The sequence below is a fragment of the Calidris pugnax genome, unplaced genomic scaffold (genome assembly GCF_001431845.1).
Source record: "Calidris pugnax isolate Ruff unplaced genomic scaffold, ASM143184v1 scaffold134, whole genome shotgun sequence".
NCBI lineage: Eukaryota > Metazoa > Chordata > Aves > Charadriiformes > Scolopacidae > Calidris > Calidris pugnax.
The window spans coordinates 734754-756136 of record NW_015090873.1 but is presented as its reverse complement, the minus strand read 5'-3'; the positions used below and the strand labels follow the sequence as shown (position 1 = coordinate 756136).

General features: G+C 50.3%; 1 protein-coding gene across 1 annotated transcript in view; it reads right to left on the bottom strand.

The window, feature by feature from the left end:
- Positions 1–5575: 5575 nt before the first annotated feature.
- The window catches only part of IGDCC4 (immunoglobulin superfamily, DCC subclass, member 4), a 96498-nt gene continuing 80690 nt past the window's right edge, over positions 5576–21383 (bottom strand). The window contains exons 18-21 of the mRNA XM_014946089.1: positions 21206–21311; positions 19936–20170; positions 11675–11839; positions 5576–9507 (exon numbers count right to left, since the gene is read on the bottom strand). Of these exons, the coding sequence (XP_014801575.1) occupies positions 8977–9507; positions 11675–11839; positions 19936–20170; positions 21206–21311 (1037 nt within the window). The 3' untranslated portion in view covers positions 5576–8976. The remainder of the gene's footprint in view (positions 9508–11674; positions 11840–19935; positions 20171–21205; positions 21312–21383) is intronic.

Genomic DNA, 21383 nt, shown 5'->3' with positions numbered 1-21383 from the left:
CGGGCGGGCAGCGCCTTGCGCCATCTTGCGCATCCGCCAGGCCGCCGGCAGCGCCGCGGCGGGGAGAGGCGGTCGCCGTGAGGGGCTGGTCAGCGACCGGGAGCCGCGGGGACTGTGGCCGGACCCTCAGCGGGGCTCCCCTCACCGGAGCCCTGTCACGGGGCTCCCTTCACCGGTCTCCCGTCACCGGTTCCGCTTCACAGGACTCCCCCCTGACCAGAGCCCCCTCACGGGGCTCCCCTCACCAGTGCGTCGCCCGTCAATGGAAGCCTCTCATCCGAGCCCCTTCAGAGATCTCCCATCACAGGGCTCCCCTCACAGGTTCCACTTTACGGGGCTCCCTTCACAGGGCTCCCCCTCGCTGGTGTCCCCTCATGGATTTCCCCTCGCCAGGGCAGCCTCAGGGGTCTCCTCTCACCAGAGCCCCCTCACAGGTCTCCCCTCGCTGGTTCCACTGTACAGCTCTCCCGTCACAGGGCTCCCTTCGCCGGTGCCCCTGCTTGGGGTTCCACTGACCAGGGTCCCCTCACGGGGCTCCCCTCAACCAAGCCTGGTCACCAGAGCCCCCTCATGGGTCTCCCATCACCGGTTCCACTTCACCAGTCTCCCATCACAGGGCTTTCCCTCACCAGTGCCCACTCAGAGATCTCCCCTCATCAGTTTCACTTCTCAGGGTTCCCTTCACGATGTTCTCCCTCACCAGGACTCCCTCCCAGGTCTCCCCTCACTGGAGCCCTCTCACTGGTCTCCCCTCATCAGTTTCACTTCTCGGGGTTCCCTTTGCAATGTTCTCCCTCACCAGGACTCCCTCCCAGGTCTCCCCTCACTGGAGCCCTCTCACTGGTCTCCCCTCATCAGTTTCACTTCTCGGGGTTCCCTTTGCAATGTTCTCCCTCACCAGGACTCCCTCCCAGGTCTCCCCTCACTGGAGCCCTCTCACTGGTCTCCCCTCATCAGTTTCACTTCTCGGGGTTCCCTTTGCAATGTTCTCCCTCACCAGGACTCCCTCCCAGGTCTCCCCTCCCAGATGCCCCCTCATGGCCTCCCTCAGGCCCAGCCCCATGGGGTGCTGCGGACCCCCAGAGCAGGAAAACCCTCCAGGGATCCAGCTGGGATTGCTGGCCTCACCATGCCCAGAGGATGGCAGCCAGCACCAGGCCTTCCTTCCCGAGCTTGTGGTAATGATATAGGAAGAAGTCGCCTTGCTCTCTGCCTCTCATGGCTCAAAGGGACCCAGTCTTGGCCATGGTGTCCCCCACCCTGAGGGTGAGGGCAGGGTGCCATCCCCAAGCCCATGCAGCTCTGCCCCAGGCCATAGAGCTGCCTCTTGTCAGCCCTTAATCCCCAAAATCTGGCATTAAAACAAGGACAAATGCTGAAGAGACAGCACGACTTCCAACTGGTTCCACCAAGCGCTTCACTTCTGGGCTTTGTTTTGAAGAACAAAACTCCCTCTCAAGGTGGTTGGCGGTGCCTGGAGGTGACCCAAAAGCAGGGTGGTGGGATCACAGAGCAATGGCCACGAGGGGATCCCACATCCAGGAGGTCCCAGAGGACAGGAATGAAGAAGAGCTGGGCTCATCCCAATGTTCTTTATTTTAAATGCCATCATAAGGTGACTTTCTCAGGTCAGGCACACAGATGTTGGACCAAGCAGCTCACCCTCGAAGTGGCCCTTATATCTGGATCCTGCCCAGTCCCCCTCTCACCATCAGCGAAACTCATCTCTTCAACCACAGCTCAAAGACTCTTGTGGTGTTTGGGAAAAAAAAAAATCTGAAAAAAAATACAAGTGGCTCCTAACTCATTTTTTTTTTTCAGAATAAAAGCAGAGCTTGATGGACTGGGTTACTAAACCCCAGAACTACGCCCAGAAACCTGATGAAAACCCCTTTGTAAAGCCAAGCAAACGCGTTTCTCCCCTTCACGGTGCACCCCGAGCGCGTTGGAGTCGGCGAACGAGGGACGAAGACGTCACTACATCTGCTCCGCATTAAAGCTTCCCTCATTTAGCGGAGGGCTGAGCTCTACGAGGCTGCTTTCAGCCGGGGAAGAATTTGCTCTGGCTCCGTCAGCCCCTCGGTAACATCTGAATTTCGGTGCTGTCCCTGACCTTTTGGCACCAGCCCTGCTCCTGTTCCCCAGCCGCCTCCCTGGCTCCTGCCGCGGGGCCCCGCCGGCGTTTCTGGAACGCCGTGGCAGCTCCCGGGATGCCGCCGGCACCGAGGATGGCTTGTGGGAATTAATAATTCCAAGGGAAATGAAGCGCAGTGTGTTTTACAGGGCGCGTTTTCCCCAGGAAGCACAGATTTCGGGTGCTTTTGCTCCCATGCACAGGCAACGGCAGTACCCAGGAGCCAGGGGATGTAGCAGCGTGTTCAGGGCATCGTCAATTTCAGCCCCACATCTCGCAAGTGACACCGGTGACATCGCTGGTGTCACACTCAAAAATCACAAGTGCAGGCGGTCTTGCCAAACACCAGGACTCATGAAAAGGCGTGAGATTTTTAAAGAAAAAGGCAGGTTTTGGGGTCTTAGAGCCACCTGAGAGCAGGAACCCAGAGTACTCATGGTTTTCTGTCCTCTGTAACCATGAGGGCTTAAAAAAGTTGCTTTGTACTGGAGGCAGGAATTTGCTTATCACCCTGCGAGCAGAAATTGGAGCTTTTTTGGAAAGCAGCAGGGTTACAGGAGCGGCAGTGCCCAGCCCCAGCTGAGGCTCCAAACCCCTTCCCTGCAGAGAGTCCATCCCTCCGTCCCCCCTCCCGCAGAAGGGCACGGGGTCTGTCTGTCCGTCTGTCTGTCCTCCCTCTCCACAAGGGGATCCTCCACAAGCACTGCCCTCGGAGGGTGTTGCTCACCCCTCACCCTTTGCACAGCAAATTGCCATCAGCTGCGATAGCACTCCTGATTTACACCAATTAACTGCAAACTGAGGTCCCCAAGACCCCATTAGCAGTTTCGGCAGATGAAGTGGGAGATTAACTTGTCTGAATTTACTCCATTTATTATTCTATGTGTAATTGTGGTTTCCCTGTCTGCTAAGGGCCCGGGAGCTTTTCACTTACATACGTACATGTAGGGTTTTAGCATCTGTTTCGTGGCCAGTGACCAACAGGGAAGGGAGCCAAAATTATTGCACCCACCTGAAGGCACTTGAGAGCCATCCCAGCAGCGGTGGGACAGCCCCAGGCTGTGCTCCTGGAAGCTGCTTTCTCCAGCAGAAACCTTTTTCCCTGTTTTTGGGCTGTACAAGGACACAGGTGGACACGTGGTGGCTCTCCACAGCGTCTCATGCTGCCAACTGAGAGCTGAAGTGGGATTTGCAGCCACCCCTCACCCCCCTCCCCAGGTCCTTCCTTGCTTGTTTGTGGGGTTACCCGTCATTAGAGGAAAGACTCATCAGAGTTTCATGGCCCGACCCAGTTCCCCTTAACCACTATCAGAGAACACTATGCTAAGTGCAGATTTATTACCTCTGAAACGCAGATAAAATGAGATTTTATGGCTCTGTAGTCCTGGCAGCGCAGAGTAATAATGGAAACCATTTACTGGAGTAGGGAATGCATCCTAAGGAAGAAAGGGAGATGCCCGGGAGGTGAGCAGTGTGTCCTCAGGCACTGCCAGATGCCCTCTCCCCAGTCTCACTAGACACAGCCCACTGCATGTTCAGCCCCACAAGTTAAGTTAAAGCATGAAATGGGACAATTTTATTATTATTTTCATTTTTCTTACAGGAATCCACTCAAAAATGAGAAAGAAGCATCAAGAAATGCCCAATGAGCCCAGGTTCTGCCCACGCCTGAAATCCCTGAAGCGATGTGTAAGGAACCAGGCACATCACATCCCACATTGCCAGCCCCCACGGCTCTGAGCTCAGGCACCACTGAGCCAGCCCCCACGGCTCTGAGCTCAGGCACCCCTGAACTGGCACCAGTGTGAATCCCAGCTCCTGCTCCCACCAGGGAGGTACAACCCTGCTGTGGAAGGTGCTCCAGCTGCAGGGTCTCGCTCAGATCCATCCAGAGGTGAGTTGCTCTGGTAAGAACAAGGCTGGATTTGAGCTGTTGGGAAACACACAGGTTGCCCCACACCACAAGACACATCTCCAGCCAGGGTGACACTGCAGGGACACCTCGCAGGTCCCTCTCTAGCAAAGCCAGGTGGGCAGAGATGCCCTCAGCCACCCTCTCCATGTTTTGAGGGACAAGGTACAGCCCAGCACCTACCAGCAAATTCCCCAGGGTCCATCCACTCCCAGCACAGCTGCAGGATCCCTCTTCCATGACAACATTCTCTCGGAGCAAGAGCTGTAACAGACTGAATCATGAGAAAAATTCTACTTTTTTTTTGTTGTTTTTTAAAATATTTTATTAATAACCCATTAGTTAAGGAATATAAGGACAATGTCTTCTTACACTTTAACACTAAAGAGTATTTGTGGAGTAAGAACAGTCTCTGAAGAAAGAAATTTATAATTAAGTACAGCATGGAACCAAACACAGACACAATCTTCAAAGGAGATCAAGTTCTGGTTACACATCCTTATGCACTGTGTAGAAAATTAAATGAAATTTCATTTTTTAAATACAAGCAAGGGAATACAGTAACAGAACTAGATGGTAGGTTTCTGCTGGACTAAACACCTCTTTTCTAACAAAAGCATTGATTAGAAAAGACACGATGATCCCTTCAAAACATCTATTTCTAATGAGATCAAAAACATATATAGTGCTCTATTAAAATGGTTGCTTTCTTACACAGCATATTTCATGGGCTGATCTCTGGACTGTTAGCTAGTAACGTAAAAAATTCTCAAAACCTAGATTATAAATTATCTCATCTGAAACTATTTAAACCAGAACTTTGCTGTCTGTTAAGTAAGAAATCAAATCAACAAAAAGCTGAAAGAGATTTTTATCCGAGTTGTGTTTCGTGTAACGAGGAATTAAAAGAAAGAAAAGGATGAGAATTGTGACTCTCGCAGCAGCACGGGGAATATACAGTTGTGTAGGCAAACGGTAACATTAATACTACAAAATTATGCCAGCGAGACAAACCTGACAGTTTAACAATGTAAAACAATATACACCAGCAAAAAGTTGAACAGCAATAATCTTTAGTGTTACTGAAAGGAAGAAAAGGGAGAAAGGAGCCCGATGTGTAGGAACATATATTAAGTACGATGGGTAATTCAAAGTATCAACAGTTTGTGTTGTCTGTGAGAAATCTGCAAGAAAGCTACTTATTTCATGATAAAAAAATATATGCACTGGTTGTTTCAGCTTTACACATAAAAATGTGTATTATCTGTCTTCTTCCGTTCATTTCTAGCTGAGATTTGAAAGGTCCCAGGTGTGTTTGGGACAGGAGGGACCTGGGTGCAGCCGAGTCAGCCAAGGCCACCCAGCAGTGCCTGGACACGTGTTCCTGCAGGGAACAGCTTTGCTGAGGATGGTCAGGGGTGATCTCCTGGTTCCAAGGGAACTGCCTGGATTTCTGCAGCCGGGGTCTGGCACCACCGGCACCGCAGCGCTTGGACACCCAAACATGGGTGGTTTCACACTCTTGGTCAGGGGTGATCTCCTGGCTCCGAGGGAACTGCCTGGATTTCTGCAGCCGGGGTCTGGCACCACCGGCACCGCAGCGCTTGGACACCCAAACACGGGCAGTTTCACACTCGGGTACAATTTGGTGGGGTGTAACGAGAGCAGAGCAAGCCTCAGCATTGAGGAGACAAAGTATTTTTGTGATGCACAAGTAGAATTGTTGGCACTCCTCTGCATCTCCCCCAGAGCTCTCGGAGCATGGAACTAACCTGGTGGTTTCATGTTTGGCCCAGGGTGATGCAGTGTCACCCTGTGATTGCTTGGGTTGGCTTCGGTGACAGGCAGGGACAGCTTTCAGGCAGATCCACAATGCTCACCCCGTGGCTATCTGACTGCTAAGGTCAGTACAGACAAAGCAGTGGGTGCACACACAAAGGAGCACCCCAGGAACCGTGCCACCCTCCTAAATCAGCCACTGGACTAAGCTCCATCCCCACAGGCCCCTGGATGGAAAGCTCAGGGCTGGTGTGTGACCTGCCCCAGGTATGGTGTCACAAGAGGGAGTTGGGAGGAGAACTCTGGTGCCCCAGTTGTGCCCACTGACAGTCACACTCCTCCTGGTGCTGCCCTCCAGCAGCTGAGATGCTCAGGGAAAGCCATCCTTCACCATGCTGTCACGTTGGCAGGCGATGACTTGGTTTTGGAGGTGGAAGTAAGTCACCAGGAGTTCTTCTTTCTGCACATCAGCAGTGGCAACGTGCTTTGTACAGGGTCTGTTGTCACTGGGGAAGGGCAAGGACTCTTCCATGAAACTACCTGCAAACTGAGGTCCAGCTGCAAAGATCTATCCCCCCCCTCTGCAGCTGGTGCCTGACACCCCACAGGTGGAGGGTTTGTATCTCTGCAATTGCATCCGCTCCCATAGAACTGTGAATTGCCCTTATTGCCCGCAATAACACTTCACTGCCTTATCTGTAACCCTGCTAAATCATTGGTTTCAAAGTCTTGTAGCAGTGAGTTCTGGAGGTTAATTACACACTTCCTCTGCCCAGTTATCATTTCTTGCCTTTCTAGCTCCTCACACTAACTCCTGCCCACCCTGCTCACTGGCACCGGTTTCCAGTCTCCGCGTCACGGCCTTTCAGAGTCGCAGCACTTCAGAGGATGGAACAGCATTTCTGAGACTCCTCGAGATCCCAAGCAGCAGCTGGAGCAACAGAGCAAGGAAAATGAGTGGAAATAAAGACGTTTACCAGAACGGTGTGTCATACTGGGAGGAAGCGCTGTAGGATGGGGAAAAGTGGAAGTCCCAGTATCCTTCCCAACAGGGAAGGCTCAGAGGCAACTCCTCTGCTGAAGAGCTGGAGCTAACAGGGTTTGATGGAGGATTGCAAGGACATGGGCTGGTCCAGCTGAGCTCCAAGCACCGGGCACGCTGGGGCTCTTCACAACAGAGGCAGGAATAGATGCTGGTGGAACAAGGTTCTCCTTGCTGCAGAGAGTGGTATCTCAGTCCAGATTTCACCACAAAAAGCACCACAGATCAGCACTCAGCTCCCCGTATAGCTCTGGGGGAATTTCGGTAGGCAAAGAGGGAGATGGACGTCTTTTCCCTCATTTTTTAATAAACAAATGGCCAGATGTCTGAATCCTCCAGGAAGGCAGAACATTTACCAAGCCAATGAGCAGAATTAGCCATGCTCGTTACCCCCGAGGAGCTGGTCCAATCTGTAGCATTCACAGTCAGTCTCTGAAGGCTGGAACAGGGCAGAGACAGGCTACAGACAAGGTAGAAAAACCTTTCCCCCCCCCAGCAGAGGTCCGGGCTGAGAGACATGTCAGCAGTAAGCAAAGTGCCAGCAAGGAAGTGTCACCAGATGATTTTCAAACATTATCTGTAATAAATCCAGACTGACTGGTATGAGAGCGAAGATTTAATTTTTAAGCTCTGGTCGTGCTCTGGTCTTTGGAAAAAAAAAAACAAAAAACAAACCAACCCAAAAGCACTTTGTCCAGGACTCTCAGAAGTGACTAGAAAATTTCACTTATTCATCCAAAGTCAGCAAGTCACTGCTTAGAGAAGGCTGAGAGCCACTCTCTGGAATTCAAAATCATCTGAGATATCTCCACTTGAGTACAAAACAAAGAAACAGAGATCCCCAAGATCAGATGTTACTTTTGCAATTGTTGGTTCTTTTTTCTCTTTGTTAGTATAAGCTTCTTAAGGAAGGATGGATCAACGTCCCTCCAGCTGAAGGAGTCTCCTTTGACCAGCTCCTGCAAAACACAGTCCTCCAGAGAAACACAACCCACTTCTCCAGCTGGAGGAGAACAACATTTAGAAACAAAGCAAGAGAGACATCAGATCTGCAGCACTAGGCATTAAAAAAAAAAAAAAGAGTCAACAACCAGTGCAAACATATTCTTTAGAAAAAGGCAGTATAAGAATAAGTTAAAACCTATAATGGACTATAACAAAAGAGTAGATCTACTGCTTTTTTTTTTTTTCTCCAACAGACATGAGGTAGTTGTGTTGTTAGGGAGGAAAAAAAAACAAAGAAAGAGAGAAGTAGTAAAAATGCTACTCTATACCACACACTACTCCACTTTATAAAATTAAATAATATAAAGATGTTTCAAGGAAATAAAAATACATGTTGTACATTGAAAGGACAGATGCGTACCTAAAATATTAGGTACAAGAACCTACGTAAAACAAAGTCCAGGTTGGTGAAATGACCCAGACACTGAAGAAGGTTCTATATAGTACAAGTTGTTAGAGGCACTCGTAGAGTGTGTAATAAAAGGCCACTACATCAGCCTGCTAGTAATAGTTACTGCGGTAGCGTACAGAGAGAGCCTGATAATCCTTTTAACCACGGGAGGGCAGAAAAGGTTGGTGGTTACAGCTCACGGAATTTGTTTGGGTTGGATTCCACCCTCTTGGGAGACTCCTGTGACAAAATTCATCCCCATGCTGCGGGCAGTAGGTAGTGCCGAGGAGGTCCTTGGTGAAGAGCGAGTTGAGAAGGATCCCTCGGTGTACCCTGCCTCATCCCAGCTTCAGAAGACATCTCACCAGTCACCCCGAGGACTACAGAGAAGTGACAGCCCCAGTCTAACGCGGAAGGCTCTGTTCTAGCCATGGTTTCGTGTCAGACTTTGGCAGATAGCTTAATCCTGCTCCCACGAAAACCAAGTTACTCATGAGCTTCAGCAGGAAGAAGACGTGCCCTTTCCAATCACCGACTGGTTTCTCGCAGGTGGTATGTACAGCTGACAGGTCCGGATCCTGTTCTGGTGAGATGCTGCACCTTCTTAGCTCCTGCCGGGCTCAGTGAGTCAAGGGCATGCAGTACCTCCCAGGGACAGGCCCTTAGTAGTGCTTCTAGCTCTCCCATGATCAAAATCAGATTAGTTCACTCTTCTAACGATTGTGGACACTTGCCATGTTCTCAGATGCTGAGGATGAACTGGTTAAACCAGAGTTACTACAGAGGGGGGTCTCCTCCAGGGCCGGGGAAAGCGATTGGCACTTGACTGGCTGCACATCCCCTCTGCCTTCCTGGATGGAGTCCGAATCTCCGCTCTCCACTGAATCCAGACTTTCCCCGTGCCTGTGGAAGCCATTGGTGAGCCCACGGATGGAAAGGGCCTCTGCTTTGTCAGTCTTTCTGTTGGTACCTAACAGCTCATCCTGGGTCCGAACCTCAGAATCGCCCCTGCAGTCCACCAACTCGTGGGTAGCATCCCGCTGGGTGCTGGGAGAACTGGGAAGAGCCAGCTCTCCAGAGGGGAGCTCTTCAGCCTCCTGGTCCTCAGTTTCTGTCTCTTCACTCTCCAGAGTGTGCAGCTGGGAGTCGTAGTCTCTGTCAGAGGCTGAAAAATCAGAATGGACGATGACCTCTGCTTCCACTTGGTGGAGGTTGGCTGGCGGATGGCTTTTCTTTGCTTCATTCTGTTAACAAACAGGGGGGGGGAAATAAAATAAAAACAAAGAAAAGGAGAAAAAAAAAGTTAAAGTAAACAAAATTCAGATAATTGATGCTGTGACCCAACCAAGCACTGAAATATATGCTTTTTAAATCCCACGGAATGCAATAGGATGCACACGTGCCTCCATTAAGCATTATCTTGATATGTTTCTCAGTCTTCAGAAGCATCTCAAATCACCTCAGGATCATTATTCCTATTTCACATTTGGGAAAGCAAGATCCCAAGGGAGTGAAGTGATTTGCCCGCGGTTTCTTGGCAGGCTGGAGCAACCACTCCCCCAAGCCTCTGCCAACGACCACAACTTTCAACACCCACCAGTCTGTTTCCGTATTAAGGGCTGGATTTCTAGAGGGCGAGTGGGCAGCACTCTAAAAAACTGGCTTCTGAGACAGGTCATGACACAGACCCACAACAGAAACCAGGAAAGCAAAGGGAGCCCTGGTATAATTTCGGCTACTTATCATAAAACCTTTATTTTGAGTCCTGGTCACAGCTTGCAAGAGTTGGTGTCAATTCAAGCACTTTAACTCAGAAAGAAACCAGCTGGCTCTCCTCCGCAGTGCTCCAGTGGAGTTCAGGCTACAGGTGTCCACAAATCCGGATAACAAGCAGGTCACTCTGCCTGATTATCATTCAGTAATTTAACAGGCAAATTATTTTGGAAGCTCACAGAGAGCTCTCTAGGGAATCGGTGCTCAGATTCTGGGCTGAGTGTGATTTTGTAGCAAGAAGCCAATTCAAAGTATGGAAGTGAGATATCCCACGTGCAATTTGCGCTTCCTGTTGAAGCCAACTTTGTGTATCATTTACATATTTTAACACTTTTCTCCTTTTGTTGACAAACTCTGATGGGTAAAGCTGTGCTGTAAACGGTGCCCTGTAATTGGGTTGTAAAACATTGTCTTAACTCTATCCACAATGTTAATTACATCCTGTGTGTAATTGATTTTCACACTACTATCTGGGAAGGAAACATAGGTAGGTTACATAGAAGTATTTGCTGGGGGGGGGGGGGGGGGAGGATTAACTTTTTTAAACAATAACCAAAGAAATCTTCTGGTACAGAGTCAAGCTGAGCAGATGCCAGCTCGCTTTGCTGGGACTGTGGCACAGACACCATCCTTGTACAAACTCTCCCAACCACGGGAGTGCATGTTTATTCCAATGGAGCACTAACAGAAACAGGATTTCCTCCCAATCCACGCACCCCCATAAAGACAAGTGCAGTGGAAATTGCTCTTGCCCTATCGGGAGAAGGAGTTTAAATCAACCCTTGATCTTTGACTCCTTTTACAGGCAAAAATGCAATACCTCCTCCAGGCGAGCACGCTGGAGATCTTAATGACTGTGCTGAGCCTTGCAGCTCCTCACTCATTCACAGGCTGCCACAGCAAAGACCCACAGCAGGCTCCTGGTGCCCAGCTCCGGCTCCTCAGGGACTGGGACTGTCACAACCCTTCTGACAACTGAGCTGTCAGAGCCCACTTGACCATCACCAAAAGAACAAGCCCCCAGCACATGCCCTCGGGGGCTGGCTGGAGTCAAGACAGACCATCAGGGGAGAACGGAGGCTTTGAGCGATGCTTGGAAAAACCAAACAGCTTTTACTCAAATCCCATCAGTCTCGCCGACATACACTGCTATATCCAGGGGAAAAAATAAAGCCTGTGATCAGCCAACTAAAGCTAGCTCGGAAAAGAAAATATTTTCGCCTGTGCTGGAAAAAGGAGAAAGGGAGATGGGGAGCATAAATGAAAAAAACACAGAATCACAGAATCTTCTAGGTTGGAAGGGACCTTAAAGATCATCTTGTCCAACCGTCAACCTAACTGACAAGAATAGTCACCCGCACAACAAACAAGGAGCATCATCACTAAACCAGACCTCCCAGCACTACATCAACCCATCTTTTGAACACCTCCAGGGATGGGGCCTCAACCACCTCCCTGGGCAGCCCATTCCAATGCCTGAGAACCCTTTCAGTGAAAAAATTTTTCCTAATATCCAGCCTGAACCTCCCCTGGCACAACTTGAGGCCATTTCCTCTCGTCCTGTCGCCTGTGACTTGAGAAAAGAGACCGGCCCCCACATCAGAATACACAAGTCAATAAACATCTGAAGACACCCACCATCACGGCATCGTAAACCAGAGCCTGTAACAAAAGCTTCTGTCCTGCACTGGAAGGGAGCTTCAGGGATCCGTTCACAGCAGAGAGAGGCTCCTTTGTGATGGCGTCCCCATATCTGGCAATGCTGTTTGTCCAGGGCTGGTTAGCTGATTTATTCCATGAAGACTGCAGAAGAAAATTGGGAGGAGAAGAGATCCAATTATCACAGATAAGAGATTCTTATCCTCATACACCTGAAACGAGAAGCAGCTTGAAAAAAGAAATTTCGAGTTGGGGGAAAAACTGTGGTCCTAGAAGATGTAAGTTAAATGCAGAGATCACTTCTGATGGCACCGAAATAAAGATGCTGCCACGGACTGGCACCGTCACCCCATCACAACAGGCTTTGTCTGGTGCAGATAAAAGCTGCCAGATAGTTCACACCTGAAGTGGCCTTTCCACTGATTCTCCAAGTCTTAGACCAACAGGTACATCGTGGCACAAGCCATTGCTTACAGGTCCGCTGAAAGCAACTCCCTGCAAAGCTGCAAACAACCCAGAGCAGCACGAGCCGACTGAAAAACAACGCCAAGCTGGAAAGCAACAGGGATAGTGGAAACCTGGAGCAGAACAATTAGAGTATTTGCTTTGGCACAAGCAATGCTCTGCAGCATGGAGAAGGACCCTCACCTGCCTGCGCTGGCACGTGTGCTGGGGTAAGAGCTGAAGACAATGCCAAACTGCTCGCTCTGCGGCGCAGACAGATTTCCTTCTCTAAGCCAGGGCTTGGGTAAACACTCTGCCATTCCCCACCAACACAGAGGCACAAAACTGGGGGCCTTAGTTCTTTTTAATTTTTTATTTCTTTTTTTTTTTTTTGCAACAGACCACCAAGCAATTCTTAGCTCAGCTTTAAATCCCCTGGGCAACCAGTGTTACCTTGTTTGTAGATCTAATTAAATTATATGGGCTGAACGCAATTTGTTCTGGGTTCTCTCAGCTTCCCCTTGCAATAAACTGTTGAATGCACACCTCTGTGCATGGGAAATGCGTGCCTTTAAGAGCTGAAGTTATTTAACAGCTCAGACTATTAGTTCACAGGCAGAAAAGTATTTTCTTTCCAGGTTTTGATTTTATTGGGCTGTCCTGCGTATACCTGAGCTCAGCCTCGCTGCTGACTCAAATATATATATATATACATATATGCACACAGGCACACGCTCAGATTTATTCAGACATGAGCCAGTTATCTCTGGGCTCACTCCACAATATATGCACACAGGCACACGCTCAGATTTAAGGCACACATGAGCCAGTTATCTCTGGGCTCATTGCACGGATGTTACACGTTGCCCGGATGGAAGAGAGAGGACAATGCAAGGCTGAAGGGAAGAGAAAACCCTGACCTGACACAACTGTGAGTGTGCACACACAATACTGGCGGTGTGAGCACGATGGTTGTGTAGGGTGAAGATACAACAGCACATCCATTCAAAGCCACCAGCCACCTGGTGCTTGCTGTCAGGCAGGAGAAACCCAGGTTTCTGCGCTGCATCTGTGGATGCTACTTAAACTATTCCAACAACAACCAACGTAGTACGAGTCCAGCCGAGATGGCAAGGAGATTTCTGACATCAGCCTGACCTTGCGTGAGTCATTCGACCTCCTTGTGCCTCGGTCCATCTGGCTGGAAATTAGGTAGAAATACAGGACCAGATGTTGTATGTGAGCCAGGCATTCCTAAGTCAGCTATTTAGCAAGAAGCAAATGCTACCTCGTGCTGTCGGTGCTGGCAGAAGGCACATTAAAAGCGCTCATGTATGTGCTGAAGAGCTGCCAGAGCCCTTCCCGACCGCTCTCTGTCCACCCCGACTTCAACACCACAGGGGCTCAACACCTCGTGGGAGGCAGAGCAGCATTTCATCCCAGCTCGTAGGAGCTTTGCTGCTGCCTCAGGATCAAACCTTAAGAAAACAAGTAGTAAAAGGCCTCATTTACACGACAGGACCCTGCAGAACAGGGATGCCTGAACCCAGCGCTCTGGGTACCAAGCATTCACTAAGTTTAGAAGCGGATGCTGGAGGCAGTGTCTCTGCCATTCCTCTCTCTGAAATCCTCAACAAAATATTCTGAGCCAAGAGCACTCCCTAATTGCTCCCTTTCTAAGTGGACAACCATTAAACTGCAGTTTAATAGCGAGAAACCAACCAAGTGATCCCACAGAGCTCACAAGGAGGAATGTCACTCCAGGCGAGCACCCGAGGAACGCGTTCGATGCGCTGCTGCTGCTGCCATCTGAAAGGCTTTCCACGGCTACGGCGCTGACTGATGGCTTCTGCGCCTTTTCCAAGGAACATACGTTCCTGAGCAAATACTGCCTGGAAATTTCAGCGTTGAACCTACACAAATATGCGCACAGGCACCCAAATGTGTGTCCTATTATAGATGCTCACATGCGTATTTGCCATCAGAAAGATCTGAGCATCCTACGCGTACGCAGACACACACACACACACACAGAGAGCAAACTTGAAAACCTTCTTGCAGGCATCTTGTGAATACCAAAAAACGTGGAAAGAAACAGGCAGCTCTCCTGCAATCCCCAAAGGACCATCTGTTAGCGGAAACGTCAATCTGCCATGTTTACATAGGTTTTGATGACTCTGGGAACAGCCTGTTCGGCTCTGGCTGAAATTGGCTGCAACGAAGAACAAACTTGTTTTGTACCAGTTTGCAACTTTCAACAAACAGAAAAAAAAAACCATCAGCCACACAACATGGCCTATATCCCACATGTTGTTCAGGCACATTATGTTTGAGAGGAGAAAAAAAAAAATAAAATCCCTCTTGGGGCTTAGTGTCTAAGGTTGGGCAGCAGCAATTAACTCGAGGTCTGTTTTCATCACAGACCTGGAGAAGGTCTTGTGTGCCTGAAAGCTCCACTGCTTTTTTAAGCAGTACCTTTTGCTGTAATAAATGATACTTTTTCTTTCTACTCGATGGGGACTAGTGAATGGCTGAAGGAAGACAAGGAAATGTCCTTTTGGTTTTTACAATAGAGTAATGAGGGCAAGGAGTGTCAATCTAATACTAATTTAGAGAGGGAAAAATCCCTTTGTCAGTTCACTGCAAACACAAGAATGAAAACTAATAAAAACATCTTCCAGTAAAAGGTGTTTCCATTACAGCTAAATCCTTATCAAAGCAAACAAGTCTTTTCATTTTAGCCTTTTTATAGAAACTCCAACTGGTAAAAACGTGCCGAGATCACGTTACCTTCCCAGTGACAAGTAATGATTTCATGTGAATACATGAGCTGAGAATGAACGTGTAGGAAATGTTGATCTTGAAACCCCCCCTGTTTTATGAGGATGGTTCTTTAGCCTGAAATCCTGTGGAGAACAAGGCTGGGGACACTTTGGATGTGTCCAGCTTTTAAGGGTGTCACATCAGAGAGAAAGGATTCGTTGCTGGGAGTGGGAAAGCTCCACACCACGCAAACACACAGCATCCCTGCCCACAGCCAGGCTTCTAAACAAGACACAACATAACACAGACCTCTCCCTTCGCCAGATAAAGGAGAATCTCCACCAGCTGTCAACGGCAGCACAGCCCTCATCTAAAACTTTTCAGAAAACATTAGGACTTTTTTTTTTTTTTTTTTTTCCACGCAGAAAAATTTCAACACGAAAATGACAAACAACCCGGGTAGATCCAAGTTTCCTGATGCGTTACAGCTTTTGCTCTCAAAGTCATTGGGATGCTTCGTGGGAAACGCAGTCCTCGTGGGGAGGAGGCCCACAGGGAAGGAGCAGGGGCAGCAAGCAAGGAAGGATCCAGCTTGCAAGAAGCGTAACCGCAAACATTTCCAAGCCAAAACGCTTGGGTTTGGCTTCATTCAATGAAAAGCTGAAGTCTTCCATGGAAAGCAGATGCTTTTTAACATTCTCCCCCACCCCCTAAATTGCTTGGCCCAAAAGCAGCAGTGACAGAGATGTCTGGAGAGGAGCCATTTTATCATCCTCAGTCCATCTGTCAGGGGAAGCAGAGCTGCACCACCACAGCCCGTGCCTTGCGGTGTCATTTAGAGCAACGGGCTACTGAGGGCATCACTCTGGGCATCACCTGAAAGGGGAAGAGAGTGAGAGAGGAGAATCCCTTGTCAGTGTGTTTACAAAACGCACAGAAATGAAGGAAAAGGGCCCTCTAAATGGCCCAGCAAACTCCTGCCCGATAGAGCTGTCAGCTGGCCAGAGGGGACCCGTGCCAACAGCTTGGCCACAGCAGCACCTTGCTGTCCCACAAGCAGGGGCAGGGTGGCCAGAGGGCTCCCATGGGCTCTCCAGCAGCACAAAGAATGTCCCACCTTCCACTTGCACCATCCTGCACCCCCAGCATTGCTTGTAACAGCTCGAGAGAAATCACAGCCCTACGTTTGAAGGAACTGGTGATCTTGACTTGAAAACACATAAGGGGACTTCTCAAAACCCTCCCCTGCAATTCTTTGCAGGAGTCAGTTCCAGTCTCAGCACTGACAAAGACTTCTTGCCCTCAGTCTCACCGTTCTCCAGTCCTCACTCCTAAAAAATGAGAGTCACTCATGGGGACAGTCCCTTCTTTGGGCTTGTACATCTCCCAACAACACGGAGCCTCCAATCTCCACTGGAGCCTCTGGCTGCCGTAATAATAAAACCAATAAAGAATAATAAAGAATAATCCATGAAATGCTACGGAATGAGCCAGCATGTGAAAAGCCTGCAAGCATGGGAGCAGCTCTCATTGCCACTCACTGCTAATGGCAAGTGCAACCAGCCAACACAAGACAAGTTTCAGGAGCGTAACTTGAGGCCGGAGGGCCCAGCAGGCAACTGGAGAAGGTCACACAGGCCTGGAGCTGCCAGTTCCTTGGCATCACAGCTACACAAACCCGCCCAGCAGCAGCAGCAGCATCCGACTACGAGTCTGTCCCAGCCAACATCTGAGCTCTGTGGTGACATGATATGCTGTTAAATAAAAGGGATCTTCGAGGCATTTCTCACTCCCTTTCTTCACTGACTTGGACTGCAAGTGATAGTTGCCAACCTAGAACACCCTGGGGAGTCTCCCCTTGCCAAGCTGGACCAGGAGTTTCCTCCCACAAGGATTTTCTCTTTCCTGTGGCTCCATCACATTCCTTGCTGTGGGTTTTCACAGCCCTGACCACAAATGAGAGAAGAAAAGAGAAGGCAACAAAGGCAGTTGGTCACCGTGGGGTACAAAGCTGCCAGCAACACGCAGTTCCAGGCAGGGTCCCCAGGGGCTTTTGGCAGCCCAGCTGAAATGGCCACTGGAAGATGCTATTTGTGGCTCATAAGACAACCCAAGGAACCCACAACCCACTCTTGGGCCTTGGCTAGTAGCATTTTGTCTACAAGCAGGGAGATAAACACACCCCCAGCTTCACCCCACTCTGATTTACCTCTGTGGTGGGGACCTGGTGTGTGTGCACTGGTCTGGCCACGCTTGTGAGACCTCCCCAACTCCCTGCCCACCCAGCCAGGTAAAATCCAGACGTGTGGCCTCTTGGAAACCGCAGCATAAAAATGATTGTGGCCTGAGTCTTTCCACCCTTGATTATACACGTCAGAGTACGGGGAGTGCTCAGGGCTGGCCCAGGTGGCACTTCCAGCAGGACCTGGGCAGTGGAGGGAGCAGGGTGTCCTGCGTGGGAGCACATCTCCCTCCAGTGCCCACTCCCAGCAACAACAGCCTGTTGCTCGGTCACCACCCGAGCTCTCCTTCACCTGCCAGGTCATCCTCACCGGTCACACGGGTGACATTCTGGGTGACATTCTGCTCTGCGGCTGCTCCTCAGTGATCCTGGCTTCCCTACCCACATCCATCAAAAAACCCAGCTCTTCCCAGCAGCAGCAGCAGCATCCGACTACGAGTCTGTCCCAGCCAACATCTGAGCTCTGTGGTGACATGATATGCTGTTAAATAAAAGGGATCTTCGAGGCATTTCTCACTCCCTTTCTTCACTGACTTGGACTGCAAGTGATAGTTGCCAACCTAGAACACCCTGGGGAGTCTCCCCTTGCCAAGCTGGACCAGGAGTTTCCTCCCACAAGGATTTTCTCTTTCCTGTGGCTCCATCACATTCCTTGCTGTGGGTTTTCACAGCCCTGACCACAAATGAGAGAAGAAAAGAGAAGGCAACAAAGGCAGTTGGTCACCGTGGGGTACAAAGCTGCCAGCAACACGCAGTTCCAGGCAGGGTCCCCAGGGGCTTTTGGCAGCCCAGCTGAAATGGCCACTGGAAGATGCTATTTGTGGCTCATAAGACAACCCAAGGAACCCACAACCCACTCTTGGGCCTTGGCTAGTAGCATTTTGTCTACAAGCAGGGAGATAAACACACCCCCAGCTTCACCCCACTCTGATTTACCTCTGTGGTGGGGACCTGGTGTGTGTGCACTGGTCTGGCCACGCTTGTGAGACCTCCCCAACTCCCTGCCCACCCAGCCAGGTAAAATCCAGACGTGTGGCCTCTTGGAAACCGCAGCATAAAAATGATTGTGGCCTGAGTCTTTCCACCCTTGATTATACACGTCAGAGTACGGGGAGTGCTCAGGGCTGGCCCAGGTGGCACTTCCAGCAGGACCTGGGCAGTGGAGGGAGCAGGGTGTCCTGCGTGGGAGCACATCTCCCTCCAGTGCCCACTCCCAGCAACAACAGCCTGTTGCTCGGTCACCACCCGAGCTCTCCTTCACCTGCCAGGTCATCCTCACCGGTCACACGGGTGACATTCTGGGTGACATTCTGCTCTGCGGCTGCTCCTCAGTGATCCTGGCTCCCCTACCCACATCCATCAAAAAAACAAGCTCTTTATTCTGCTGGCAAAAACCCTCAGTGAGTCTCACTCTTGGTGGCCTTTCCCCACGCAATCAGGGAGGCAGAGACACTCAAGCCAGAACTGCCCTTCTCCCCGAAGCTCTGATCTCTGAACATAACTGACACCGCCAGCCTCTGCCACAGAAGCTGGGGACCCCACGCTCCCAGGATGAGCCCCCGAGCAGCCAGCCCTTGGCACTGGCCTCTCCAGCCCGTGGAGAAATCTGCACCCGTGAAAACCTTCCTGCAAACCTTTGCAGAGAGGATCGCTGCTTTGGAAGGGAGATCTGGATCTGCTGCCCCCAGAAAGTCCTCCCAAGGGAGGGAACCGACCTGTTCTCAGGGTAAGTCACCATCATTGAAAACATTTGTTCCTTATTTAACAGAAAGAGCTGTAGGAAATTCCTCACACTCTTCGGCTTGGGTCCAGCCAGGCAGCAACATTCCACCCAAATCCATAGATGCGGCCTGGCTGCAAACCACCTCCCTCTCCTTCAGCTGAGGGCTTATCTGCCACGGCACGTGGGGACAGCCAAGAGCATGGCTTCAGCTCACAGGACTATTAAAGCCAGCAGAAGACGTTGGGTTGCCAGAAGACCATACCCAACGCCACCACCAGCAGCAAGGACGTGTCCCGTGGTGAGGCAGGTCTCCTGAACTCACCTTCCCTCCGGTGACACGCGCGCACATCGCTGATGCAAACGTGAAATCCCATGCGCTCACAATGCATTTGTTTTACTGAACCTCCTAATTACTTTACATGCTCTCCCTGGGCTACAAAGAGAGACATAAACAGATTAACTAAATTAGGCCAATTAAAGGTTCCCTAATGGAATGAAATGTTTCAGGCGAGCCTGAGAGAGGAAATGGGCAGGGAGGAGTGAAAGACAACGCAATGTCAGGCAAACCAAGCAGGGCAGGAAAAGACTGCTTCAAAAAATAAGGTTCACAAATAAATCACGATTTCATCTTTTGTGTATCTTCAAGAGTGCTCCAGCAAACACACCATTTATGGACAAAGCTCCTTTTGCTCTAAGCAAAAGAGTATCCTGGGAGGCAGAGGAGCTACTCTGGACATCACACTTTCTTACACCATTTCTTGCCACAGCAAAGAGCAGCTTTCTGCAGTCCAAAGTCTGGTAACTGCTTCTCCAGGGATGAAGGGTCACTGTCCCAGGAGGTGAAAAGGGGTGGTAGATGGCACTGGGATCCCAAACTTAGATCTGAGATGAAGTCAGTGGGTTTTACAGAGAGGGAAAAGCACGGCTGCCCAAGCACCAGCCTGTGGCCTGGACTAACAGCACCTTGCAGAGCCAGGACAAGATCAGACCCTGGCTTTCCATCAGCCACAGACCAAGCAAAGGCTCTTGCTTAGGGTGGGAGCCCAGCCACCATGCACGGGTCCTTACCTTTCTCTTCCCATGGAGGATGTCCTCAGGGAGGCTTGTGTGGATGAGGCTGTGCACTTCTGTCAGTTCTGTGATGTCCCCCAGGGGCACGGGTGCATCCTCCGGGAGCGGGGACATGAGGGACTCCAGCTCGTGCGAATCCGAGGTGGCACTGGGAGCTGCCACCCCTTGCCTGCTCCGGTGGTAGTAAGTGTGGTTGCCAGCTGCCTGGGAATCCAGGCCTGGCAGAGCCTCCCTGAGGGAAAACAAGCAAGAGCTGACATCTCTCGTGAGCCTCACTTTCCTCTGTTCCCAACAGCCATGGACTGTGAGCCCCTCCAAGTCACTCAGCTTGCCCTTGGGGAAGTGACCAGGCCCAAGCCACTGCTGAGGAAGGAGACAGTCCATCCACATCCTACAGTTACAGCTTTTGCTGCAGTAACCTCTCCTCAGAGGCATCTCTTCACCACCTTCACTAACCCTAGAGCTCATCCAGAGCACAGTGCTGGATGTCACCCCTCCCCTCACCAGGAGACAACACGAGTCCCAGCACCAGAGTAAGTGCTCTCTAACCCTCACCCCTGGGGACGTGTGTCATCTCTGCTTCACAGATATGAGACTCTCTAACCCTCACCCCTGGGGACGTGTGTGGGTCCTGTCATCTCTGCTTCACAGGTACAAGGTGCAACAGGACAGAAAGGTGTGGTGGCCACGTTAGGATGAGACTTCAGAAGTTTCTTGTTACTAGTCCTGAGATCTGCTGCCAGCTCAAAGCTCTTCCCAACAACAAATAAGCTGTTTTCCGATCACGGTCTGTCCAAAGGCCTGTGACTGGATTGAGTCCCCTGGGACAGCCGGGGGCTTGGGCCCAGTCCAACCCACCTTAAACCAGCCTGTCAGTCACTGGGAATTCTTTCATCATTTTCCCAACTGAAAGTTAACAAACCTTTTCCAAGCATCCTTACAGCTGTCCGACCTCAGAAGCAGGAACACTGCCCACACTAACACACACGGGTAATAATCTGGCAAACAGTGGTTTTCACCCTTTTCTTGGTATTTTTTTTTTCCTCTGTAAAAAAACCTCTCAGTCTAACGAAGCAAATCAAAGAGAAACTACTGAGAAAATCAATCAGTGAAAAGCTCCTGAGATAGCTAGCACTCCTAAGACTCAATCTTTGTATTAAGTGATGTCATATACCACATCCCAAACAGCCCAGTGGAACATGGAAAGATGCTCACCGTGGTTTTTGTCTCCATCCTTCACCTCCCGTGAAGGTGAGGTGACACCTACCTCTGCTTGCTGTTGCGGAAGCTGGCACACATGCAGAAGAGGATGCAGAGCAGCCCCAGGCAGACTCCCACGATGATGCCCGTCACAGAGTGGATATCCAGCACATCTGGAAGGGGAAAGACAGCTATTTCAGCTGCAAGTGGGAAGAAGGTACAAAATATCTTTTGTTCAGAGAAGC